Genomic DNA, 27,505 nt, shown 5'->3' with positions numbered 1-27,505 from the left:
AAATTAATTCTGTTTTGAAGAGGGGTGCACTTTTTCATATTCAGGGTTCATTTTAATGGGAAAGGGTACAAAACCTTCAGATACATACAGTGCATTTCACTCAGGTCTAAGTGTCTTTAATGACTTAACATTACAAAGATATTTCTGATATTCTTTGCTGTGTTTGCACCTTCAGAAAGACTTCCTTTTTTTTTTTTTTTTTAATTAGAGGCATTCAAATGTTTCAAATGAAGACAAAACTATAATATCTGAAAAAACACAGAGCCCTCTCATCCATAATTGACGCAAAAATCTTAAAAATGTTTATTGTGAATGCTCAAGACCTTATGCTGCATAAGTGCTGTCTCCCCACATTTGAAAAAGTGGCACTGATGTGTGCAGGGACTGAAGCTGTGGTATGGTCATGGTGCTGAGTGAGGAAAGGTGCTGAGTGCCACCCCTACAGGGAGGATTGGGTTGTCCTTCTGTGGAGGAGGTTGGTGCTGTTTTTTTTGGTGTGTGAGATCCATCCTTTCTTGGTGGCCACCCACTACCACTACATGCATGTTAGCCTATTGTAAACTTTCTCTTCATCGCTCACAGAATCTCAGAACGGCTGAGGTTGGAAGGGACCTCTGGAGGTCATCTGGTCCACCCCCCTGCTCAGTCATGGCCACCCAGAGCAGGGTGCCTAGACCCATTTCCAGGCGGCTTTTGAAAGTCTCCAAGGAGGAGATCCACAGCCTCTCTGAGCAACCTGTGCCATTGCTCCATCACCCACACTTAAAGTGCTGCCTGGTGTTCAGAGGGAGCCTCCTGTGGGCCAGTTTGTGCCCATGGCCTCTTGTCTTGGCACTGGGTACCACTGAACAGAACCTGGCTCTGTCCTCTTGGCACCTTCCTTCAGGTATTTACAGACACTGGTAAGCTCCCCCCTGAGCCTTCTCTTCTCCAGGCTGAGCAGTCCCAGTTCTGTCAGCCTCTCCTCATAGGAGAGTTGCTGTCATCCCTTCATCATCTTCATGGCCTCCAATGGACTCCCTCCAGTAGCATAATGTCTCTCCTGTATTGGGGAGCCCATAACTGGACACAATACTCCAGTGCTGAGCGGAGGAGAAGGGTCACCTCTCTGGACCTGCTGGTGGTACTGTGGCTAATGCAGCCAAGAAAACACTTGTAATGGTGTGGGGATCAAGAAAACATATAAATGTGTCGTGGTTATACTCTGGTGGGAAGCCAAGCTCCACTACAGCCACTCTCTCACTCCCCATCGTCAAAGGGAAAGGGGGAGAAAATACAATGCAAAGGGCTCAAGGGGTGAGATAAGGACGGGGAAAACACTCAACAATTATTGTGACCAGCAAAACAAACTCAGAGCAGGGAGACAGTAAGATGTTTGCCTATTACTAACAAGCTAGAGAAGTGAGAAACAAAGGAAAGAAACCAAAAATGCCTTCCCCTCATACACCCTCTTCCATCTCCTCCACCCAAGCAGTGCAAGGGAATGGGGATTGGGAGCTGTGGTCAGTTCCTAACGCTTCATCTCCACCACTCCCTCACGGTCCCTCTCTGCCCCTGCTCCCCGTGGGGTCCCTCCTATGGGATGCCGTCCTTCCCAAACTGAGCCTGCGGGGACTGCCCACAGGAAGCAGCTCTTCAAGCACTGCTCCCACACGGCTCCGTACCATGGGGTCCATCCCCCAGGAGCAAACTGCTCCAGCATGGGTCCCCCACGGGTGGGCGGCAGCTCCCCCCAGACCCCTGCTCCTGTGTGGGCTCCTCTCTACGGGCTGCAGCGCCGGCCCGGGGCCTGCTGCTGCGGGGGCTCTCCATGGGCCGCAGCCTCCTCCAGGCCACATCCACCTGCTCCACCGGGGGCTCCTCCACGGGCTGCAGTGTGGAGATCTGCTCCATGTGGGACCCATGGGCTGCAGGGGGACAGCCTGCTCCACCAGGGGCCTCTCCACAGGCTGCAGGGGAACTGCTGCCGCATGCCTGGAGCACCTCCTGCCCTCCTGCTGCACTGAGCTGGGGGCCTGCAGGGCTGCTTCTCACTCCTCTCTCTCGGCTGCTGTTCACCAGCTTTTTTGTTTTTTTCTTTCTTAAATCTACATTCACAGAGGCACAAATAACATCACTTATTGCTTCATCTCCAGCCAGCAGCAGGGCCCTTACCCAACACGGGGCAGCTTCTGGATTCTTCTCACAGAAGCCACCCCCATGGCTCCCCTGCTACCAAAACGTTGCCACATAAACCCACTACAAAATGGCGCTAACAGCCATCACACACTGTCAATGCTTGAACTAAACATGGTATCCAGACAGAAATCTCTGTCAGTTTTCCAAGCTTCTGGCATGGAGATGGGAGGAGGCACCTGCACGCAAAGCTGTGGGCCCAGCTCTTAGCACCTCTTCGGCCATCACACCTGCAAGTGGTGTTTGCTTGTGCCAGCACCTGCAGTAGCCCTGCTTCCCGGTGGGGTTGGCAGATAGACAGCTTTTGGGATGAAAGCTGTGTCTCTGCATGGGCTGGGCAGTCAGACTGTGCTGTGAGGAATATTTACACTGTGCAGCTCTGTGGGAACAATGCCTGTGAGGTTTCTGTGGCCATCAGGACCCTCAGAAGAAAATGAAGGCCTCACCAGAGCTCCAATAGGCACCGAATTCACTAGCAAAATATTCTGCCTCACGCTTGGTTTTGCTTGTGTTCTGTCACTCATCATTTGCCAGAATTGGTCATTTTTCTTAAAGATTTCCTGTACTTCCAGTCTGATTTCGAGACAGCTCCTGGGCAGTAGGATTGCAGGAATGAGGGCTCCATCAGTCTTCTTTGCCTCCTAACCCCAAATATTTCCAGTGCCGTTGTAATGGCTACTGTTCCCATCCTAAAGGTGGCTGCACTTAGGTGACTGGCGAAGTGATCCCCATATATTTTTGCAATTCTCTGAAGTGCCTTGAGGCTTGCAAAAGGCACTATATAAATCAATTAATAACAATATCAGAGGTCAGTCAGCCAATAAGAATACAATTTAGTTTAATGAGAGATAAATAAGACAGACAGAGTGAGAGGGGAAAGGAGCTACAATGCTCCGTGCTCAGTGCCAGGCTCTAAATATGCTAGCTCCTCGCTTTATCACAGTGATCATCAGAAACACGAAAGATAATTGTGTCATTGCCATTTCTTAGTCCAGTGTAATATCTATTACTGGTTTTGATGTCTTACTCAGCTCTGTGCCAGTATGATTTTAGGAAGAGTGTACATTATTTTCATGAAAACAAATATGAGCATGAGGAAGCATTTTTCCCTTGCGTGCAATTCCTACTAAAGAATTTACATTCTTCTAATTTACTGGTTTACTGCACCACTTAGTGCACTCCTGAGATGTGCAGAATGTCCTCGCAGTTAAGAATGTGCAGATGAAATTTACCCTTTTTGCACTGAATCACTCACTCTTCCCTTGGAAGTCACCATGCTCTTTCCTCCCTCTAAATCTCCTTTAACTGTTCTAGTGAAGAGTAGATTATTCTGCACAGTCACAAAATGGATCCAAAACACTGGCTGGTGCTTTATCTGGAATTTAAGACAGATATTTTTGCGACCAATCTGGTTTTAACCAGGTGAGTGGAAAGACATTGCTTTACATTTGATTCTTCCTAATATATGGGACTGCAGATGTAGAAATAAAAAGTCTCCACTCTAGCCTCAAACAAAAAGCTGGGCTGCACCATCCTCATCAAAAGCACTGTTTGGTTGGACCAGATGATCTTGGATGTCTTTTCCAACTTTAATGATGCTATGATTCTGTGATTCTGTGATTTAATAAGTTGTTAGATGCAGAGGATATGGGGAAATATTATCTAATGGGCTAGGGGACAGGATGGAGGAGGCCTGCGTGGCAAGAAGTGGAGGTGCTTTATGTTCGTGCCCCACCAGCACACAAGCTGCAAAGCCTCTCAATGTATCCATGTCCGCACAGACCTGGTGGGATGTGCTGGGTGATGCTGAAGAGCTGCTGGGGAGGTGGCAACTCCTGCCCAGCTCCTGCACGTGCCCTTCATGGGAGCACCCTGGGGCCCTGACAGGGTGGGAGCTGAGAAATGTTCCAGGGCTCGGTGTTACAGAAACTGCCATTAGCAGCAGAGCATGAAACATGTGTATAAAGCAGAATAAAGCAGAATGAAGCAGAGAGTGAGCCCATAGCTATAGGGCAAGGCTGACTTGGGCTTAAATTTGACACAGCTTCATGTGGCATCATTACGTACAGCTCTGCTCACCTGGCTGTTCGCAGAAACCTCTGCCTGTCGCTGCAGCTGCGCTCACTGCAGGTCTCTGGCAGATATTGCTACATCCTGTGATAACAGGGGTCTTGTTCACACCCTGTGGCCATGGTCAAAGGAGGCAAAGAGTGGAAGAGATGTTCCTAAAGCTCTTTGGCAAAAGGTAAAGCCAAATGGAGCTCACCATATACATTAGCACTTCCAAGGTTGCATGACACAAAATGCAACTTTTTATTAGTGTATTTATTAGTGTCTTTTCATGTGCCACAGAGTAACTGCCCATGCAGACATGGGGGGCCTGCTTCACACTTACTTAATCCACATGCAAGCAGCTCAGATTTAGATATGAAAGCATTGCTTCTGCAAGAGAGGCTGCTTTTTGTTATCTGTCCTCTATGCCCCCCTCCAAAAAAAAACAGCTCCTGGAAACTCTAACAAAAGATTAGCTCAAGCTGAGGCCAGGCTGTAATGTAAATAGCCAGACAGTGAACAGAATGGCTTCTTTTATCAAACTTAACATCCCAAAGCTCTACTGATTTCACTGTCATTATGGTAGTGATTAATTTGACCCAGAGTACTGCCACCCACTGCTAAAGCCTTCACTGCATCCCTGTTGATAGCTCTCATGACAGAGATTACAGTCTGCCACTGTGCTGTCCATAATTAGTACTTGTCAAAATGAGATTTGCCTGTGGTAGCCCACTGCCCATGAGAAACCCATTCAAAATTAGACCATGCTTTGGAAAATAGAGGACAGTTCATCCTCTAATTGGAACCAATGAGTAGAGAATGAAGACTCTTTTTCTCATTTATCAAATGTTCTTCCAGATCTCAAACATGATATTTTTGAGTCCTCTCTGTAGCTGTCAATACCTGTCCTCTGGCCCAGGGAACACCTCAAGCAGGGGTCACACCACGCGGGGCACTGGGGAGAGCTGCACATTTCCAGGAAGTGGAGGAGGGAGGGGAGAGGGAAGCTGTGAGGTACCCACTTGCCTTCAGTGCTAGTATAGGAAGGTAAGGGTCATAGTGACTGGGATGTATGAGTCTGAGACTTCATTTGTCAGCATTTCGGGCTGGACTGGAAATGGAGTTTGATAAACCATTCACTACAACCCTTTATTGCTACTACCCACTGCTAGAGGAATGGGAAGTGCTGCAACCCTGAATGCAAAGGGTCTGTAACTACAGCCAGTATCTCTAAGGGCTGTGACAAAAGTCTTTTGTTATACTTTGAACTGCAGGGATGGCGCATGGTAGTTGCCAACACGAAACATGCACTGAGGCAGATGTATCTGGTCTTGCTATTGGCAGGTCAAGAAGTTCACACATGGTAAAACAAGGGATGAACAGAGAAGGGAAAACAGGAAAAAAAAAGCAAATAAGAATAAAATATGATTCAGCATCTTGGTTATATGTAACTCCATTTTTCTCTAGTACAGTAACTCAGCAACTACAAATGTACTTTGGTCTGACCCAGCTTGAGCAGGGCTGGGCTTTGCTTTATCTGAAATAAAGCTGTCCCTTGGAGAAGGACGGCTGCCTTTCCCTGCCAGACCTTGGGAAGGGAATGGAGAGCAATGCAAGCGTTGGCAGGTATGTGCGTGAGGCTCTGCTGGCATCAGGCACCATTTCCTTCGAACAGCAATAGTTTACATTTGATGGGAGGAACTTGGGATGGACACAGAACTGGTAAATGAATAAGCAACCATAGTGGGATCAACGTCCAATGATGTTTTCCACAGAACAAGCAGGACAACTGGTATTTTTGTGATCAGAAGCATAAATCCATATGGCTACAAGACTTGTTCTCACTCGAGACCCAATCTAAAAATAAAAAGAAAGAGCCCAGAGAATGGCAGCCTTGTGCTTGCCAAAGTAGACTGCTGTCGGGAAAACTTTCTGTCTTTTCATTTGAGCATTGACAGTGCTCAGAAGCTCTTGAAACAGATGAAGAATGTATCATGGCAAAAGTGAATCCTTGGAGAGTATTTCACAAGAGGTGGTGGCGTGCCAGACATACTTCTTCACAAATGTTTTTCATATTTTTTCCACTAAAAGAAGCAGAAGAGCTCAAAAGACAGCAGTATTTTTTGCTAAGTGCCAGTATTTTTTTGCTAAGTGCCCAGCCACTGATGAAAGTGCCACACTTCCCCGCAGCAGGTGAATCAATCTTTGTGCAGTCCTGTACGTAAACACCATGCATTAAGCTTATCATGCTGGACTCTGTTCCTGAATCCTGCACAGCCAGATGATGGCTTTCACCCTCATCACCAGTAGAAATGCTCTTAAGAAGAGGATGTTCTTCAGTGCCACCATATCCTTCTGATCAGCTCTGACCCAGGTGAGTTACAGGGAGACTCACTGCTAAAGCAAAGAAAGCCCTCACTGCAAAGCTGCAACCCATCACAGCTCTGCACTGTCAGTGAGACAGAAACCTTCTGGCCAAAGCGCAGCTGAAGGTGTGGGCCAGCAGGACATCATCTAAAAAGGGAAAAATCAGACTGCTCTCAGACGTAAAATTCATAATCGGGGAGCAGAGACTGAATCGCAGAGAAAAGGAAAGTCTAGAGAAAAACAAGGTCTGGTAGTCCTCAGGTTTGCAAAAAAAAGCTATTGCAAGAAGAGTTGGAATAAGTTTCCTCATCCACTGAGCTAAAGTAGCTTTGAAAGTTGTGCCATTTGTGCAAGTTTTAGATGATTTAATTGTGTGCTTGATTTTTTTTTTTTTTTTTTTTTGAAAATAGTTGTCTTCTCTTTTAGTGTTTTCCTGGAATCATCTCTTTAAACTAATGAGACATTAAAGCCAGACATTAGGAAGCATTTTCTAACGATGACGCCGCCTGTATCCTGTCACACATCGCTACAGAGGCTGGCGAGTCAGCAAACGTCTGCCGGGGCTGCTCCGGGTATCGCCGACCCCACCGTGGCGTGGGGAGACCTCGGCGAGCCCCAGCCGCTCCTTTCCCTATCGCTTTGGCAAGTCCAAAGATTTACTTCCACCCTGAAGGCAATCACTCAGTCGTGATTTTGACCTACAGCTTAATGTGCCCCCTCGCTATAGTTACAGCCGTCCTCCTTCTGGTTATGCTCCCTGCTGTGACTAATGGGATCTCTGCAGTTAAAGAGGTGATTTTTAAAGAAAAAGATCCAAGTTGCAGGGCTGTTACCAAGTTTACAGTTTTAGTGAAAACAATGGCACAATACTAACGATAGCAGTCCTGACTATGGCCTATGAATTTGACATTTTTAGGTGTTCATTTATACACCTCTCTCCAGACCTACAGACCCCTAAATACACGGGAACAAACGATCTTTTGTTACTGTTTATGCCATGGGCAGTGAGTACCAGTTTAGGTATTCACTATTCACAGTGAAATATGCTTAAAGTAGACATACTCCTTTCATATAAAATATTCTTAATCAGCCAAAGTCTTTTTTTTTTTTTCTTTTTTTAAACTGAGTTGCTTTGCACAAATGCACACAAAAATGGAAAGCAGCTTGCAAAGAATCGTAAAATACCACAGGAGAGCTTGAGATACAAAGCCAGCTTTACAAACGTGATTCTTCCAGTGCGATTTTCTCAAAGACGTTTAAGGGTGCTACAAGGGACCATTTGTTAAAGAGGAAACCATAAGGATTTTGAGGGTATTTTGCAAAGTACATCTTACCTCAGCCTTTAATAAATATTCCTTTTGAAAACACGGCAATGATTGAAGAGTTTTCCAAACGGAAGAACATTTTTTTTTGATTAAGTGATGATGCCACTTTAAATAAATCCAACTGATTTTCTGTGTGCGTGCGTGTGTGTGTATGGTGAAGGGAAAGAAAAAAATGGGAAAATTCTACCTTTGTTTAAATCTCCTTCCATTGTTTTTACTTTCTAAATAGGTTCCCTGTATCTATTCACTTGTAGGGACAATTAAATTCAAATGCAACAGATCACAGAAGCAAATGCTACCTGACCAAGACCCTGACCATAGCGACCGCACGCTATGTGGCAAGAAATTTGGGAAAAAATAGCTCAAGTTTTGCTTTTCTGTGCTCAGTAAAGCTGCAGGTGTCAGTTGGATGCTAATTGGAGTCACTGTAGAATCGTGTTAGATGCCCTGTTCTCGTTCAATATCGTAGCAGGTAACACAGTACCTGTGTTCTTCAAGAAGGGATCAATGACACGAAGGTAGTTCTCTGCTGCAGAGAGAAAACAGACAATTAGAAAATCACTATTTGTATTCAATTTCTGTTTACACTGGTTGACCACATCTCTTGTAAGCGCACATTTCTCTCCAGCTTCAGAAATACACAAAAATATCAGCACCAGAAGTCTCCTCTCGTTTTACTTTGCAATTCAGGAATGCTTTATTAATCAACGCAAGATGCATTCATTGAACTGGATTAATCCTGCATAAGTAATTTTGAAATTTCCTGCTGAAGTTATTTTTCATTTCTGGGAACAAATCATTTATTTGGATTTTCATATATCAGGATCACAGAGATTTGCCACAGTCAGATTTTAATTTTAGTTACATCTGAGCTGGCTTATATATTAGGGCATATAGTTTTGCATGAGAGCATCTTCTAAAATCTGTAATTGGTGTGGAACACTGACATGCACAGAATACATCTGACAAGGTTCAGAGAGTTAGGTTCAGTTTCGCTGATCAACATCTATGCTGCAGATTAACTGAATCTTTTATGGCATTACAACCCCTCCAGAATTCATTAGTGTACTTTCCCTTCCCGCTAACCACTCTGACCTCCAGTGCTGCCATCGCTCCTTCCCCAGGCTGAATGTCCGGGACTGGAACACTGACGCTTTGCTGCTGCTGCACTGGCGACAGAAATGAGGACGCGTGTCTCACAGTGCTCAAGAGTTCATGAAAATTACCACCTTGCCCTCTTCAGCAGTCATGTCTTTGTGATTTCTGCCTCCTTTGTCTGTACCTGGAAAGCTCAGTGTAAATAGGAAGCTGAAACACGGTCTGTGCCTTAGAAACAAGGCAACTGTGGTATTCTACTGGTGAGTGATTACAATATAATATAAAGGGGTAAATATAATGAGGTCTGGCGTGGATTTTTCTCATAAATTGGCTCCCAAATGCAGTTTAGCATAATCTATCATTGTATTAAAAGCAGGGAAGAGGACAAACAGGAAGGAAAACAATGCCAGCTTTTGGGAGGTGGGGGGCACAGTGCCTCTGAAGACAATGCTATCATCACCGAAAAGCCTATTTCTGAATCTCTGCCCTCCTTAAGGATAGGTGCATGGATTCGGAGTCAGCAGCAACCTGACCTTCTGACGCTTCTTGGGCTGTGGATGGGAGCAGCACTCAGAGCCGGGCACAGGGAGACAGCTCCATTCACTAGCTTATGGTTTAGAAAAACCCAGCTCCACAAAAGTACTTAGGCAAGTTTGTCATGCTGAGGAGGAAGAGAAGATCAATGCTTGGCAGGAGTGGTGACAGAGCAGGAGGAGCACAAGAGGTGCAAACCAGGTGTTTAACTCCCAGAGAAGACTCTCAGCTGTGAACCAAAAGTGGAAAAGATGTTCCCCTCCAGCCCAGTTGAGAGCCGGACTTGAGACACATCTGCTCTTCTTGTGTCTTCCTACCAGAGGGAGCTCTCCTCCCTTGCCACAGATGCTGGCTTTAGCTGGGTGCTCATCTCACCCTGAGCACCACAGACTCAGGGCACTCCACAAGAACTTCCCACTTCTCCTCTTACACACTCGTTTTCTAACCTTCATTCTTACCTCTTCTTTCTCACGTAATTCTCTCCCTTTCTAAATCATATCTCTGCCCAGTGCTTCTAGCTTCTCCCCTTCCTTTTTCTCCCACATTACTTTAAAACCCAAGCATTGATCTTTCTTCTTTCTTTAATAAATTCATTAAAGAAAGGCCCATTCACTGCGCTGCCTTACTGTAGTTGCTGCTGGCTTGCCTCTCCCTTCCCCTTAAGAGATCTGAACTGGGTTGATCCCCTCTCTTTAGTGCAGACACTTCAAACTCCTTCATTACATATCCAGCCATGCCCCAGCACGTCTTACCTGCTGCAAGCAAGGGTGTCAGGACTGCCTTTGTGTTTGCTCAGTCTACCTGCTTGGTCTGCACAGGAGGGCTGTGGCCCATGGCAAAGATACACGCGTACAGCACAGCTGATAATGTCCCACCTGCTGCTAAATGCCTTTACCTTTGTCTCCTCCACCATGACTAGCATTATCCCCCCAAAGTATGACTGCGTTTGACCAGGCAGAGTCCTCTCCACGGGCAGAGCAGGGCATGTGGTGCTCCCCACAGGCACACAGCAACACCTGCAGCCCTGAGGTCTGCCCCTGCCCGTGCCCAGGGGAGGATGCTGCTCCACTCCATTGCCACTGCGCCCCTGCAATACCACGCACAAAGTAATGACACCTGGAGAACAAACAGGCTGTTATGTACGGCCACAGAACAAAGGAAGTTTACACGTCTACATGATAAAAAAAGTTCCAAAGAATTTAATGTAGATATTATTTATACATACACTTTATAAGTAGGAATATGGCAGACAGTTGAATTAGTACATAAAGTTTTATTTAAAGTTTCCCCCCTACGAGCAAGCTTCATTTACACAGCCTAATACTGTACAAAATTTACATTCTTTGTGTGACTTATTCAGTTTGCACTTTCCTTGGTCATGCCTTCCTGAAAGATAGAAAGATTTACATACAGTCCTCATAAATCTTTAAATTATCTTGGTAAAAAAAAAAAAAAAAAAGAACCATTTAAAAGGACAACAAATATCCTTTAAAAATGGTACGTTTTAGTAGACGAGTGACAGTCAGTGTTCAATGGCAGACCTTATCCTGATCTTAAATGTCAGTCGAATTTTCCTCATTTAGTATCTTAACAGTTTCCTTTTTATATATATTTATATTTATATACTTTCAACAGGAAAAAAAAAGTAATGATTGCACCAAATATATTTTACAAGGGATCCCTTGGATCTGAACAATATAAATAAATACAAAACCAACTAAGATTGCACTATATAGTAGAAATGGATTGAGATTTCAGGATATACACTCCACCTTTATGAGTTCCTTAGTGATGCTCACTGGAAAACTCCCCAACGACACATTCAAATATTAGCATCTTCAGATGATTATTTTTTTAAAACATTTTTTTTTCCCCACGTGCAGCTACCCCATCAATTGGTTTATTGCATTTGTATGGTATCAGTCTTTACTGCATTACTCCAGTTTTATAACTGTGTAATTCTGCTGCAAGCACAGGAGTTGTACTGCAATAAAACTGGACTGATGCCAGGGAGAAACAGTCCCATGGTATTTGCTCTCCATTATTTATATTGCTCTCAAGCTTCAATATATAGTGTAATTTCTGAGTACATTCGTCCTCTTTCTATTTTGCAAAGCAAATAAAGAATTCTTCCTCCCATCTACTGCCTCTGCAGTAGAAACCAACCTCCAGTAGTCTTCTCCTCCTTGCTTAATGCACTAGCATTAAGTCCTAACATAAAAGATATGCGCAAGCTTGAAAATGCAGGATCTGATTCTGCTGTGCCTTTTATCTGGTGCAGCCAGTTACAACTAAGCAAATTAAAGGCCTGATTCTTAGCTGACATAAGCCAGAAGTACACTGAAGCTCGTTGGCTTCAATGGAGCAATGACTCCGGCAAAAAAGACGGTCCTGAGGGTAATGAATGCAGCACAAGTAAACCACAATGGAAGAATTCTGCATATAGTTTGCTGGAGTGTAGACAACTATGTTAAATACAAGGTGGTGATGAATCAGGCTTCAGATTTTGTCACTGCTTCTACAATGCCAGCACAGAAAGACATAAGCTTAAAACATGGACAACCTGATTTGTGCAAGCAACTATGAGTTCATAAAGAGAATCCTAAACGCAACCGGTCCCACGTGGTAGCATTCTGAACTCACTTTGCATTGTGTAAATAATTACACAAGCTGTAAGGCAGTGGAAAGTCTAGCCTCATATTACTTTGGATCAGTATTAAAAATCTTTCACACTACATTTTAAGATCAGTCACACAAGAGTACTTTAACTACTTAACAGTGTCTCTCCAAAATTGTGTGCAATCGTTTAAGAGTCCAAAGTAATACATTTACAGTTAAGTGCAGCCTTCTTGTCTTTGGAAGCAACTAGCACATGTGCCTCTACCTAACAGGTGAGTGAAAAGTAAGGAAGGGTTCTGGTGCTTCGTTAAATGGTCATAGAAATAACTTACTGTATGAACCCAGAATTTATGGTGTAGGACCATATTTCAGTGAAACTACTTTGACGTTACAAAAGTGTGACTAGAAGAATTTGATCCTAAACCCTGAACTGCTATTGCAAGAAGTGCTCTGTGAAACACGGATTTCATTGTAGTCCACTCTTTGCTACACTTACATGTGGGGGACTTTGAAGGCAGAGTGTATTAGATGCCAAGCTGTGCAAAAAATGAATGGTATTTCTTTACCTTTTATCATCTTCTGATCCTGGGTTGCTTGCAGAGCATGTGAAGTAGCTGTAGGTTAGGATTACAGAGGAGGAGACAATTCTGCAATGCAAAGTGAGCTTTTCACTATCTGAATTCTGAAGCATTCATGACAACAACATCCTCATGACTTCAACACAGATCACATGCAGGTAGATACAATGCACAATACTGATCTTGTCTCTTCAGGCTGTGTTTGAACATGTAGCCTTCATTTTTTTTGAAGTTAAATTTGATGTGAGGAATCTTTCTGCAGCAGGAAAAAGTTAAAATCAGTCTGAAATGGCAGTCTGTCAGCATGTAATATTCGGTGTGTTTTAGCTACTTGCTTCATAAGACACCGGCATCTATCTGAGATGGGACAACACTTCGTTTTTGTTCTCTTTTACTTTGCTCCTAAAGCATTAGTGTGGGATAAGGGGTCAATTATGGTAGCTTTGTTTTAACAGGAATCCTGTTCTAATAAAATATTTACGTCACCCGTCATTGTTTTCCCAAATGCAATCAGTGTTCATGTCAGTGCTCCTTGACTATCACTTGTTGTACGGTACACAGGCTGGCAGTATGACAGTTGAACAAGCAGGACCTGCAAGTGGCTCAGCAACATCTCCTTCTAGTTCTGTCCAAGTCCCTTTCTCAGGACTATAGCAAATAGTGGAAGATTTGTAGGCCCCCTGTAACAAAAAGAGAAAAGTCATGTTAAAATTGGCTCATGTTAAAAGTGAAGCTCAAGTCACCCATCAGCACTAAAGATGAAAAGCCATTTCTTTTCACAAGTAACTCATGGCTTTGGGCCCTGATTTAAGAGCCCTTAAAGAGGTTTGATTTTCATAGAGGCAGAGCACCCAGCCTCTGCATATCAGGCTCCTTTACAAAGTACCTGATCAGCAAAGCTATGGGCATACAGTACCATCAATCACTTTGGCCAAATTGCATCTAATTTATATATTACCCCTTAATGGTGAGTGCAATCTGATAATAACTCATCTAAATAGAGAAGCACAAAGGTAAAAAAAATACTACGTGTTCTCCACAAGTTGAAAACCAAACCAAAGCCTGCCCCTACAGCTATTTCATCCCTTACTACTTCATCCTCTGTCCCACCTGAGTAACATACACAGTGGCTGCAAGAGCTTAGAAGGAATGGAAGAGTCGCTGCAGAGAGCAGGTACGCACCATACTCCAGCTGTAGCCTCCTACAAGGTAAATACTGTCATCAAGGACTGCACAGCCAGGGCCACTGCGGCCCTCCAGAATAGGAGTCTGGAGGATATTCCACTGGTCACCTTTTGGATCGTAGCATTCCACCAGCATTACGTCAAGATGAGAGAAACCTGAGTAATGGCATCGAGAAAGGAGAATGTGCATTATGGCATACCAATTAATGGTATTTTATGATTTGTTTTTCTGTTAAATTTATTAACCTACAGTAAAAATTACATTATTACAAATATAACATCGTTGTTAAGGTTTCTTCTAGAAAATATCACCATATACGCTTAAGCCATCTTCTGTAAAGTTAATATCCCATTATTTCAGTTCAAATAAATCTATTAAAAGCTTTTACCATTAGTTCTATGGTTCTCTACAAATCATAAATACAAGTCCATATAAAAGTCGAACAGATCAGACAGTAACAGTCAGTAATACCCTAACAATGAAGAAAGCAGATTCAAGCTGTATTCCTCATATATCGGTGCTAATATGAGTTTGAACATGTAGGAACAGGCTGTCCTGGCAGTCTTTCTCAAAGGTCAGCAGACCTAATCTATCCAAAAGTCAACAGATTAAATCTCATTTAGAAATCAATGTCTCCCAAGTCCAGGTGGAGTTTAGACAGCTGGTGCCACTCGGTTCCAGAGGGACACAGTGCTTAGCATGACGTATGTGATGTTCAGGACCAATTTCAGTTTTCAAGCTGTTTAAGGTGTACCCTAAGCACGCAACTGTGATGTGACAACATCCTTATGGCAACAGAAATGTAATCAAAAGAACAGTGGTGACAATATTCCCTGTCTGAGACAGAAAATGGCTCCAAGCAACAGCTGCTTTGTAATCACCAAAGGGTAGATACGTCTGAAGTCCCTCAAACTGTGTCACTCAGTGAAAAGTAAGTGAGCTCAACATAGACACAGAACCGTTGAGTCCTGGTTCCTGCTCAAATATTTAGACATTTCCCTATCTCTTATCAGAGCACTCCAAGAAGATTATGGCTTTCTTAATCTGCTGTGATGCTTCACTTGACATTAGTGTCTTCTTCATCAAGGTCAAAATGGAAAAGAGAAGTTTGATTTTCTGCAAAAGGGCATTTGGTGATATTGGTACTTTGAAATGAAGCCGCTTGTAAGAGTATTATTTACGATGGGAATGAATAGCTGTGATGAAATAATTTTTTGTTGCTGGAAAGTTTTCAAGGGGCCATAGAGAGGCCACTGCTGCATGCCCAGAATCTGTCAATGAGCTCTGTAATAAACTACAGTGTACAGATGACTAGTTGTGTTGCAGCAAATGCACTGCTGACACTGGCATACAGACACAGCTTCACAAAGGAGACCTTGGCCATAGAGCCATCAGAGAGGCCTGCTATTCCCACCTGGTGGAGAATTTACTACTTCATCTGCACTTCGGTCCCCTCTCTGCTCACTTAACTTGCAGTTCCTCTCTTTGCTTCACTTTACAGAAGAAACTAGTTTCCCAGACAGCCCTTCTTTCAGAGAACAGAAGACTTTCCAGTAGTCTAGATGTTAATTAAATACCTCTCACAACAGCAAGTGCTTCAGAGGCAAAAATGCAATGCTTATTAGAAGTCCCTTCTTTCCCAGAGGATGTTAGGTGAAACTGGGTGAAGAAAGGAGAATGCAGGATGGAAGCAATTCAAGCCTATGCAAACCAAGGCATGTGCTTTACCTATCAGAGAGCTGTAATGTGGAAAATTTGTTACTTTAGTAAGAGAAGAAGCCAACACTATGGTGCTCTGCAACCTCTACAAAATTTGCAGATGTTCTGTCAGCAGCTTTTACCCTCTTCTCTGTTTGAACACCCAGGAACACCCATCACAACTGGGTGTGGAGGATGGAGGCACAGCAGCCCAGCTGCAAGGGTTTATGCCCCAGTGCTATTCAACAAGGCAACTTGACATCTGAGACTTTGTTCCTTATAAGCACCTTGGACACTCTGATCTTCAAAGGCAGAACAACATTTCAGAGTTTCATTTGGGATTTGGGTGCCAGAATCATTCAGGCACATGGCATGGTATCAGTTAACATCACTCTTCCTTTTGCATTACAATTTTCTCTTTTGTTGTTGTGAGGCTTTTTTTTTTTAAGAAAGAAAAAAAAATAAAAAAAGAATATAACCTGTCAAATATTATCAGAGGACAAAGAAGCAGGAGCTGTGTTTTTTGCCTAACTGGCTGGATTAAACAAAATCTCTTTACTTTAGCAGGAATAGCAACAGCATGTAAGTATTAAGACAAAAATACCAGGTGCCTAAGCAGTAGTTATTTTAATATGAGACCTTTTCAGAAGATGAAAATAAGAGACCTCTAAAAAGAATTATAATTAACAAGCTATACTTAATATTAAAAAGGGATCTAAAGGGTCTAGTCCTAATATTTAATGGCTTTTTTTTTTTTTCTTTTAATATTTCATTAAATAGGGAGCTTGTTTTTGTGCATTGCTCTGAATAAAGCTCTCTCTAACTGCACATTTTGGAAAATGATTTACAGAGGAAAATATTGCTGGTACTTTCGGGTCAAAGAATAATCTGTTTGTTTCATTGAATTCTTGGTAATGACAAATTGTCCATGCCTTTGAGTAATGGAAGCTCCCATTTTTATTATCTAAAGCATTCATTACTCATATATTTAATGTACTGTTATAATTTTAAAATAATTTGCATAAAATGTTTTTAAAATTGCTGGCTCAAGTGTCCTGTTAAATTGTGTTGCCTGGTTTTTAATGTATTTAACAATGACTGTCTAACAAAAATATTCTTTATCAGGAGATGGGGGACACTGAAATGCTTTTTCGCTATTAAAAATGTGACCTTTCAAATGGTTTCCTCCAATTGCATACAGTCGATCATTCATTACAGCCAAAGTGTGGATTGCTCGCTTTGTGTTCATGTCCTGTTTTCGGGCCCAGACGTCCATCACAGGGTCATAGCAGTACAGCCAGGGGACATACTCTCCATTATGAACACCTCCTACAAAGTAAATGTACCTCTGTTAAGTAATGTAAATAAAGACACTGCTCTGCAGCAGGAATTTAGCTCCATGTTGTTTTTGTTTGTTTGTTTGTTTGTTTTAAATATACTTGTATGTACAATATATAGCAGGAATTATAAGACACTGGCCTGAAATGTATATCTTGCCATTGTGAACGGCTCCTGCATGGGCTGCCAAAGGTTGTGGTAAGGAAGACACGTAACGCCATTCATTTGTCTCCAGGTTATAGCATTCCACACTGGACAAATAGCCAGTCTCGTTTCTTCCACCAATTACATATAAGTTCTTGTCCAGGCGGCAGGCGTAGAAACTTGCTCTCCTGAAGGACAGGGTGAAAGAAAACAAAACAAGCCAACAACAAACAATTAGCCACTTCAACCATTTTTTAAAATGCAGCAAACTCCCTAAACTAAGACGGCTGCTACTCCAAATGCTACTTTAGACAGAAGTCTCCAGAAGCTTCACAAGCTTACATCTATCCTAAAGACTGTCTGCTTTGCTAATCAAATACATGTTCTACATCAAATGAATACTTCATTTTTGGTGTCAGAACGATTAAGCACACATAACTCTGGCAGAAAAAAACCTTTTTTCAAAGCCGTTTGTTGCTTTTTCACACCCGTGAAAGTTAAAAAGGTGCTCATTAATGTTTGGGGTATTACCTTGTAAGGGATATAACAACTCAGTAAGACAAAGTGAAAAATGAGGTAGATAATGTAACAATAATAAATTATCTTGACATTCACTTTCTTTATGGTCCTTCAAGGGTCATTGTTCCCAATTTACTAAGAGAACCACATCATCAAAATTTTTCTTCAATTATCATTTTTTTCTTCTTTCTGCAGTACTGCAAATAGAACAACTTTCCTTAAGCTAGGCGCAATATTACATTTCTGCCCTTTAACTCAAAAAAAAAAAAAAAAAAGAAAAAAAAAGGTCTAGCTTCATTCAGCTAACTATGGAAAGTTTGAGCCACCTGTTTGTTTTCACATGCAACTTAGGTATGTGGGGAAATTTTTACTTTTTCTGGTAAACATTACTAGACACACAACACCTTGTCTTCCTTGTGACTCCAAAATTACTGGTGTCTGTTACTGAAGTAAAAATAGAGCAGAAAATGATTTTGAAAGACCCTAATTGGTTGAGAGACACTGCTTGGTGTAATCCATGGTCAGGGAGTGCTACCCCAATTATTCAGTGGTAGGAAGATTTCCTAGGGTAGAGGCCTTTAATTTTAAGTTGTGATATTATAAGAAGAAGACTGAAAAAGAGCACAGCTAGATGAAGACCTGTACAAAATGCTGAGTGACAAAAATCAGAATAGAATCACAGAATCATCTGTTTTGGAAAAGACCCTTAAGATCACCAAGTCCAACCATCAACTAACATAACCAAGTCCACCACTAAACCATGTTCCTAAGCGTCACATCCACATGCCTCTTAAATACCTCCAGGGCCGGTGACTACCCACTTCCCTGGGCAGCCTGTTCCAGTGCCTAACCATCCTTTTTGTGAAGAAATTCTTCCCAATATCTAGAGTAATACCCTGCCCCCAGCACAACTTAAGGCTGTTTCCTCATGTCCTATCACTTGTCACCTGAGAAAAGAGACCAACACCCACCTCACTGCAATCTCCTTGTAGAGAGCAATGGGGCCTCACCTCAGCCTCCTCTTCTCTGGGCTAAACAACCCCAATTCTCTCAGTCACTCCTCATAAGTCTTTTTTTCCAGTCCCATCACCAGCTTTCTTGCTCTTTGCTGAATGCCTTCCAGCAACTCAGTATCTGGGCCCATAACTGAACACAGTGTTGGAGGTGCAGAATTGTTGGTCCCAAACCTAAAATTCTTGCCTGGGCAAAACGTGATTTGTGTGTGAGCCCAGAGCCTGGCAGGCAGGTCAGGTCTGACACCTCCCAAGCCCACCTCTGTAGCTAACACAGTGTTCTCTAGTTCCTGCTCAGGCACCCAAGTTTGAAGTGGGGAACCTCTGAATATTGCACCAGCCATCTCCTGAATCATGCTGGGCAAATCTCAGGGTCTTGATAGTCACTTGCACTGCCATGGGATTGAACGGGAAGACTGCTCAAGGCACGGAGGATGAGCAGTGGATGTACAGAGCACAACACCCAGCAATGAACAACTCCTGTGTGTCCCAGCTCCTTCACAGGCTTCCCTACAGTCATACCATGGCCGGGTCAGCTAAAGAACCCTGGTGTGCTGTATCTCTAATGTGCTACCTAGCAAGGCATGCATTTTCGTGGGTGTTCAAGGAGCAGATCTGATGCGATGCTACCTATTTCTGGTCTTATTTCTAGATTCAGTGCATACCTGATAGGGCCCTGGCTGGTGAGGAGCTGCGTCACTGAGCACCTCCTGTCTTTTTGCTTTCACCTTGGCTGTATACGGACAAAGTGGATAGAACAGGGTGGCAGACCTTGTTGAGCAGGAATAGAAACACTGCCCCAGGAACAAGGCTACAGGAAGAAAAGATGCAAACAGGAGGACAGGAAAGCTGCTAAATGCCTCCAACTAAACTGACGAATTAAATAAGATCATTTAATTTATCTGTCAATGGGTAGATAGAAGCTGATGACATACATTGCTCTGCATGGTCGGGCAGCAAATTGTGCATCTATATTTTTAGCCCGATTTTCTATGGAAACAAAGCTTATTTGATTACACTGTATGTGCATCCATGTCTGTCTGAGTGTTGTTCTCTCAACAAAAACCTGCTGGCTGATTTCACTCTAATTTGACGGCGGGTAAAAGTGTTAGAGGCAAACAAGTGCCTATATGCTTCCTGAGAGTACATGACAGGCAACATAGCTTGCATTTGTTCACAAAGGAGGAAAAGCTGCAGAGGTCACATCAAAGAGCCTGCACATGCTGAGAAATGCTCAGCCAGAGCTCACATCTCCTCTGACCCTCCCACACCCAGCACAAACCTGCAGGGTGCCTGGTGGTGATAGTTGGGCTGCTCACTTGTCCACTTGTCTGTCCTTACCCACCTCCTCTTGCAAACCCGTGAGCAAACTGCTCTCAGCACGACTATTTGGTCTTTCCTCAATGCTGCTGACCAGTGAACACCTCACTAGGAGCCCCTTCTTTTCCCAACCTGCAGCACAGCAGCATTTAGCAGCTTTACTGGGCTGTGTGCAATGTGGAATAGGAGGTGTTTGCTGCCAGTTTTGAGGGTTTCAAATTTTAACAACTCCTGACATATTTTAGTCACATTTCCAGTAATAAACCTAATAAAATGTGCAAAAAAAAACCCAACGAATTTTCAAAACCAAACTCAACTGTATTAAAAAGATATATACTATTTTATATGAATATCAATTTCTCTCTTTTATTTAATTTTTTAGTTCAAGTTTAATAAACAGAGATAGATACAACTGACAGACACTGCTATTTTAACTATGATTCTGTTAACATTACTCTGTATGTGTACTCCTGGTTTCATCCACACAGTGTCACTATAAGGAGCAAAAATGAAAGCGTCAGCATCCTTCACTCTTCTGCTTGGACATGGCTATTTACCCAGTAGCTCCTGCCGCAAATATTTTAAGGTTTTTGGTTTTTAACTTTTCAGTGATACAGTGTGTGAGGGATGTGCTGTTAAGTGAAAAACTTTTAAATTGCTGTAAAATATGATTCAGATTAAAATGTAAGAGGCCTCACATGGCAACTTTTCCCACAGAACTGGGAAGAGACTCTCCATTCTAATTAGATAGCAGGAATGCACCTTAGGATGTGAATATAGACAATAAGACAATTACTTTTGGATTTTCTTCAGAGCATATAAGTATTTGACATTTACTGGTCTCTGAAATACTTTTCCTTCACCACCCCTCACTCAGTAATCAACCTACCTCTCTCATATATAAACGAAATGGGAAACATTTCTAACATTTCTTTCTAATTTCCACAGAAAATGAACTTATGCCGTGAAACATGAAATACCAGTCTGAGGTTTAAAACTGTGAATGCTACCAGTGATCATTATGGTGTCTGGACCTTATTAAAGGGATCACTGTTAGAGTGCTCATTCTGCTTTTAAAAACCTGAAGTCATCTTAATAAAGGTTAATGTTATCATTAAATAATAGAGGATAAAATAAAATATGAAATTGTTTTATCTCTTTTCTTGTGGCTTCTTTTATCAGTTCAATCAGCTTCAGTAAAGATGGTGGCCTGCTCAGATCCACTTGTGCTTGTTCATGCCCTGGTGCAATGCAGTATTTTTTGCAGGTCTTTAAATAAAACCTTTTAAATTGGAATGTAAGAAAAAACAGAAACATATAAATGTTCTGCATCCCTTGTCCAGCTCTGGGCTGGCCCGTTGTGATGGGACAGTACTGGATGGAGGTGTCTAGCTACAGCTCACTCCAGAAGTTCAGGTATGTCTGCTACAAGGATCAATCATTTAGTAGGGATGTTGGTCTAACTGAGCTGCTTTAAAAACCATCCCACTGTTAACAGCAGCAGCACTGTTGCATGGTTAGGCTGGTAAGTATTTCAATACCTGGTAAGTCATTTGTTGTTTCTCTAAATGACACACATCTGAAAACAGTACAAACTTATCCAAGATGACTATTTTTGAGATGTGCTTCAAACCAAAAGAAGCCAAATTTGGCTTTAAAGAAAAATACGCTGACGGCTCTGAATCCATAATGGGATTAGTCTTTTCTTTATAGCTCAAACAGTAAAATCAATCAGATATGGATTTTACCCTACGAGATAAAAGTTTACTCATCAAATATTTCATACAGATTTTCAACTTGAGAATATACTGCCTGTGAATGAGACCCACATTTACCTGACAGTCATTTCAAAGGAGCTATTACAGTCTATCCAGCCAATTATTCTCAGACTAAAATTCCTAAGTGGGTTTTGACTTGATGGACCATAATGACTCAGAAGAACCCATTAAACAGTCTGTCTTGTCAATGGTGCCTGCATTTTACCAGCAGATACAGGGCGTGACCCTGTACTCCTGAGGGGGGAAGTAGCCTATTGACTTCAATAGAAACTTTGACTAAGGAGCTGGGAAAAGAGACTGCATAAAAGCTCCCTCTTGTTTGTATGATCTTCTTAAAACTGTATGGGCCAGACCCTACATCTAAAGGCTGCAGCAATGCTAAGGAAGTCACTAGGGATGAGCAAATAAACCTTTAAAAACATTTAAGAATTTTGAAAATCCCTGTTTTCCAAAAACAACCCCTATAATTAGGAGCCTTTATAGAAAAATAATGGGCAAGTCTATGAGCTATGTATCCTGAACAGAAGAGGTGACAACTTATGTTGCCATAGGAAGGCCTCTAGCTGAAGGAACTATGTACAAGCGGACCATTACAATGAAATAAAACTGTAATGTGCCAAGATGTTAATACATTACAGTTTATTGTTGGGCAGCTGCTAAGCAATCATAAAGCTCAGCAGACTTTCTAACTCTTGGCTGAAGGCGGCAGCTTCCACCAGAAACAAGCTGTATTCAGCACCTGGGATTATAAACTGTATTTTCTAGTACAACACAACTGGCCAATGCAGAGGTGAAAAAAATTCTACTGTCTGCTTTCTCCAATCCTCAACCACCTACTTCTGCCTGCTGAGCTTTGTCAGCCAAACAAACCCAACTGTTCATCCAGCCACACATGTCCCTTGAGAGTTTTGCTTGCAGATAATCATAGAGCCTAATCAAGACACAGATTAAGCTCCAGAAGAGCTTCAGCCTCCATAAAACCACTAGTCAGGCCCCCTGGTTCACTGAAGAAGACCTACATAGCAATATGCAATTTCTCCCATACTTCCTGCTCCCCCCGTGCCAATGGCTGGGCTGGCAGTGACTCAGTTTGGGGAGCTGAACCAGAGGTACCCTTGTGTTTTTAGGTAAATGGCCTGGTTGTGGGGTTGCCCTGCAGTGCTGGCAGTAGGGAGGGAACAGTGTGGGGGCTGCCAAAGCCTGGCTAACTCAATAGCAAGAGCTTGCTATTGGCCTAGCCCTGCTATTGACTAAAAAAGTAAGAAGTATTTTAATGCAGGATTTTTAAAGGATGATGCTGTTAATGAAAGCAGACTATAATGAACTGTGAACGTCTTTTCTGTCTCTGTTTATATGGCTAATTTTATCAGTTCTCTCTGCTCTAACAAGGCACTGACTCACATCTGTCCCACTTGGGCTTCTCCATGCACTTGGGCTTCTCCAAGTGCTGGTACAATGCAGCACTTGGTGACGAGCATCATGCACAGGTCTGCACATGGACCTATGTCAACCAAACTGAATCCTGGAAACGGGTCTTTCAAAAACTCTACAGACTTGTATTTTGCCTCTGAAAATTTGAAAAAACAGTCACATTTCTATGCATCTCCTAACGCACACCTCCTTCACTGGGTCGCACTGAGTTTAATACATTTATGACTGCCAGACACCTGAATACTGTAGGCAGATGACAAAAAAGGGACAATACAGGCAGAAAAGGGTATCAGGAGAGTGTCTCAGGGAAGCAGTGTCAGATATCTTGTACATTGGATCCACAAAAAGGTGGATGCTGAACTGAAGGACGGACAGTCCTTTGAACATTTTTTCATAAAAATAACAGGACTTGTACCTTCTGCCTGTGAGACTCTTCCTATGAAACACACATCATTCAGTTCAGGTTTGGGGGGCTTTTTTCCTTTCAGGGTCGGACTTGGGATCCAGAGTTAAGTTTATGCCATCTTTACAGGTCATTGCAGTTCACATGCAGCTGTGCTCTTTGATACACAGCAGGATTAAAACGTGTGCTACTCTAATTCGCATTGGCTGACAGCAACTTCATTCGAAGACCACCTAGAATTATGAGTCCTCTGACAAGATAAGTCATGTTGAGGGGAGCTTTTCATGGCTGGTGTGGTGAAACAGGTTGGAGTCAACACGTGGAGGCTTCAGTTCTCTATAAGATACCTGACTATAATTACTGCCTGTTTACTGCAAATTCATCATGACGCTACAGTGTAACATGACAGGATACTATGGAGACTTCAAAAAATCCTTCAAACCGCGCTCAGGCAACCAGTAATTGCACAAAGTCCATGGTTATTTTGCATGAGTTAGCACTGCAGGGTTTGGCGTGTGGAGTTTTGAATTTGGAATGTTTAAAAAAATTAGGAGACAAACGGGAAGCAACAACACGGTGCAGTTTTAGCTCAGTATTTCCAATGCTTCTGTAGGCCTTCTTACTCCCAAAACTAACCCAAACTTTTGTTCCTAGGATGATAAAACATACATTGAAAAACACATAGTAGGTTTTTACCTCTCTTGCATGGGTGGAAGTTGTATCCAGCTGTTAAACCTGGGATCGTATCGGCTAACAAAGTTTGTACTGTGTTTCCCTGTAAAGATAGATTATTTTGACACTCAGCTGTTTGTTTCATGTATTTAACATCATGATTGTAATATATATTACATATATTTCACAAGTTGACAGCTTTTATGAAGGGTTCCCCCTTTTACAACAATGTATGATTACGCTATGTGTACAGTAATAATTCGACAAATGGGGCACTACAAGGTTTGAATTAGCAATTGTTAGCAGTAAAAGCGGATAGAGATTATTCTTGCTCTCTGTAATAAGATCTTGAAAATGTGTATTTAAATTTACTTATAGATGCTGTGGAACTTTCACAGCCACAATAGATCATAGCACTAAACAAAATTACTGCCCAAAACAGGGCTTCCCTACAGTACTTTTATGGCTAGAGCATTTTCTGTCACGTAAAAAAACCACAGGGAGAACATGTGCATTTCTTTCTCTTCACTTCATCTCTAGGTGAACACAGTAAAAAACGTGCAAACAATCAGAAGCTGCATAAGCCATCAGCATGGGGTATGCTGTATTTGCACTAGATGGCTTATTCTACCATATACTTTCAGTGCAAGTTAGGAGGAGTTACACATGTGCATCGAAGGGGGAATACACTCTTAAGAGTCTTATTCCAAGTGTGTTACCTAAAATATGAAACATGAGCAACATACATCAGCTAACTAGCTTATCCATGCTGTCAAGCCCAAGAACTGTATTCATGTCTTCACGATATTAAGATTTCATCTTATTTTACATGCAGATTGACAACAAAGCAAGAAAACTGAAGCAAGAGAGTGTATGGCAATTTCCTGTAACACCTGAGACTTCAACAGATGAGGACCTCGGAAAAAGAAACCTTTGTTTATGTAAGTGTGACTAAAAAATTGAATTAGAGGCTTCAAAGGACAGCAGAGTAACCCAACTGCATATGTCACAGTTCTACAGATGGTCACTGGATATTGTACAAGGTGAATATTTTTGCATCGGAAAAGCCTCAGTTGGATTGGCTCGCTTTGCTTGTTTCATTCTACACTTAATTCAGCATGTATAAATAGACCATCAAGACTGGAGAGAAGAAAAAAAAAAAGATATAGCTAGAATTTGTATTCATAAAAATTTAAGATCATGCTTTACAAGAAAGCAAAGAAAGAAACCATTGACCACTCTGTCTGGAAACAAACTCATTCTCTTGCCATGTGTAAGCACGTTCCAAATCCAGTGTGGTGCCTAATGAGGACTGAAATCCCTGCATGATCAGCACTGCTCAAACACATCTCAAGACACAGGGTGACAGCCCCAAATGCTAAGGGCAACTGGGCATTTTGCACTGGGTTTAGAGAAGCCTGACTTTGCTCTTGGTCCCTATCTGAATTCTTTTAATATATAACAACAATTTAGAAGAACCGGCATTGGTAGCTAGAAATTCAATACACAGTAAAACAGAGGGCAACTGACCAGCTCTGGGTATCACTGTTTAGGACATTTATTAACCTATTTCAACTGTAAAAATCAGGATTACAAAGCAATGCCAGTATTGATCAAAAGTTTGGACTTCTACAAGACGGTTTTAATGCTGCTGTATTTTCTGCATCTTCAGAGTTACTTGGGGCTTCAGAGGTCATTGGTTACATGGCAGCTTCTTCATTGGTGTCTCACAAACCTCTAATCTGAGGACTGTGGTGACCCAACATAGTGTGCATAATACACATCTTTGCTACAAATATGTGTGTAGAAGATTGTATAGCATGGTGTAGAAAGTGAAGATGTTAGTGGGAACAGGGTGGGAAGACAGGATACAGATCTGGTCACTTCACAGGAAGGGAGATGAAATCAGACTAGAACAGGCACAAAGAAGAGCTGCTAGGATGATGGGAAGAACAAAAAGGTTGTCTTATTGCAGGAGACAAAGAACTTGTCTTGTTGCACCCAGCAAAACAAAACCTGAAAGGGGACATAAATGCTGCATATAATACATGAGAGGAACAAATATCCAGGAGGGAAAAAACTATTAAGCTAAAGGCCAGTTTTGGCATGAGAACAAGGTGATTTAGACAGTCAAAGAATACATTTTACTGGAAATTAGAATAAGGCTCCTAGTCACTGGGAGCAATTGGATTCTGTAACAGCTTTCCAACAGGAGTAGAGGGGGCTAAAAATCCAACTGCTTTTCAAATGGAGCTTAGAAAATTTACAAAATGGGACTATATGATGCCTGTGATGGCAGGGAAAGGACCTGATTACCTCCTTAAGCTGCCTGGTATAACTGGTTTTATTCCAATCTCATTTTGGAATTCAGTTTAAAAGACAACTGTATCTATTATTTTGCCTTGCTCATCAGTCAGGAAGGTTGCACATGTTATAAAGCACTTGTCAGAATGTAGGAAATGTGAGAAGCAAATAAAAATCAGGATTAGCAAATCAAGATAATGGCAGAAAAGGAAGCAGATGCTGCTCTGCTCTCTGCAAGAAAGTCTCTGCACCCATGCCAAAAAGGTGAAGGGCTCTGAAGGTTATGAAAGTTTGTCCTAAATCCATGCCAGTGTTCTGCAACCTGCTCTCATCAATATTTACTCATTCAGGAATCCCTTGTGACTGGAAAGGAAAAGTCATAGGAGGATGTTAAAAATGAGAAAAAATGTCTCCCATGCTCTCTGGGTTGTCAGGAAGTCAAAGGAGCAGCACGGAGTGTGCCTGGGCACACCTTGTGGTCGACTTGGCTTTTTGAGAATCAGCACAATCCCCAAAGAAATGCGTAATGCTCCTTCCATGCCCCCATCTCAAAGATAATCCTTTTCACTGACAAGAAAACACTCGTCACATTTTCATTCAAGTTGTAATCTTTGAAATGTGTTTGCAAAACAGCTCCAGTTAGGTCCATTTGAAGTCCCTTCTTTACTGCAAGGACAGCAGGCAAGGGCCTTTACAGAAATGTAAGTGAGTATGTGTGAGTAGTTTCCGTGTAGCTGCAGATTTAGAGCAAATCAGTTTCAAGAAAGAACTATTCCAACACAGAATGTAGTTTATGATTTTCAGGTCCGCTTTTTATGACAAGTAGGATCCATTTCACTTGGGGCCAATCTGTAAAGCGATCAGTATCGGTAACGCTCCTACCTCTTTCATTCATATCTTCTCTACAGACAAACCACAGCTCTCTGGTATTCACAGATCAAGGAAGCTGTTT

General features: G+C 42.3%; 1 protein-coding gene across 1 annotated transcript in view; it reads right to left on the bottom strand.

Moving 5' to 3' along the window:
- Positions 1–11,217: 11,217 nt before the first annotated feature.
- The window catches only part of KLHL14 (kelch like family member 14), a 62,847-nt gene continuing 46,559 nt past the window's right edge, over positions 11,218–27,505 (bottom strand). The window contains exons 5-9 of the mRNA XM_032183086.1: positions 24,274–24,352; positions 17,111–17,301; positions 16,802–16,960; positions 13,931–14,088; positions 11,218–13,428 (exon numbers count right to left, since the gene is read on the bottom strand). Coding sequence (XP_032038977.1) covers positions 13,288–13,428; positions 13,931–14,088; positions 16,802–16,960; positions 17,111–17,301; positions 24,274–24,352 — 728 coding nt within the window. The 3' untranslated portion in view covers positions 11,218–13,287. The remainder of the gene's footprint in view (positions 13,429–13,930; positions 14,089–16,801; positions 16,961–17,110; positions 17,302–24,273; positions 24,353–27,505) is intronic.

This window comes from Aythya fuligula, chromosome 2 (genome assembly GCF_009819795.1).
Source record: "Aythya fuligula isolate bAytFul2 chromosome 2, bAytFul2.pri, whole genome shotgun sequence".
NCBI classification, from domain to species: Eukaryota; Metazoa; Chordata; class Aves; order Anseriformes; family Anatidae; genus Aythya; species Aythya fuligula.
This window is presented reverse-complemented; position numbering and strand designations above follow the sequence as displayed.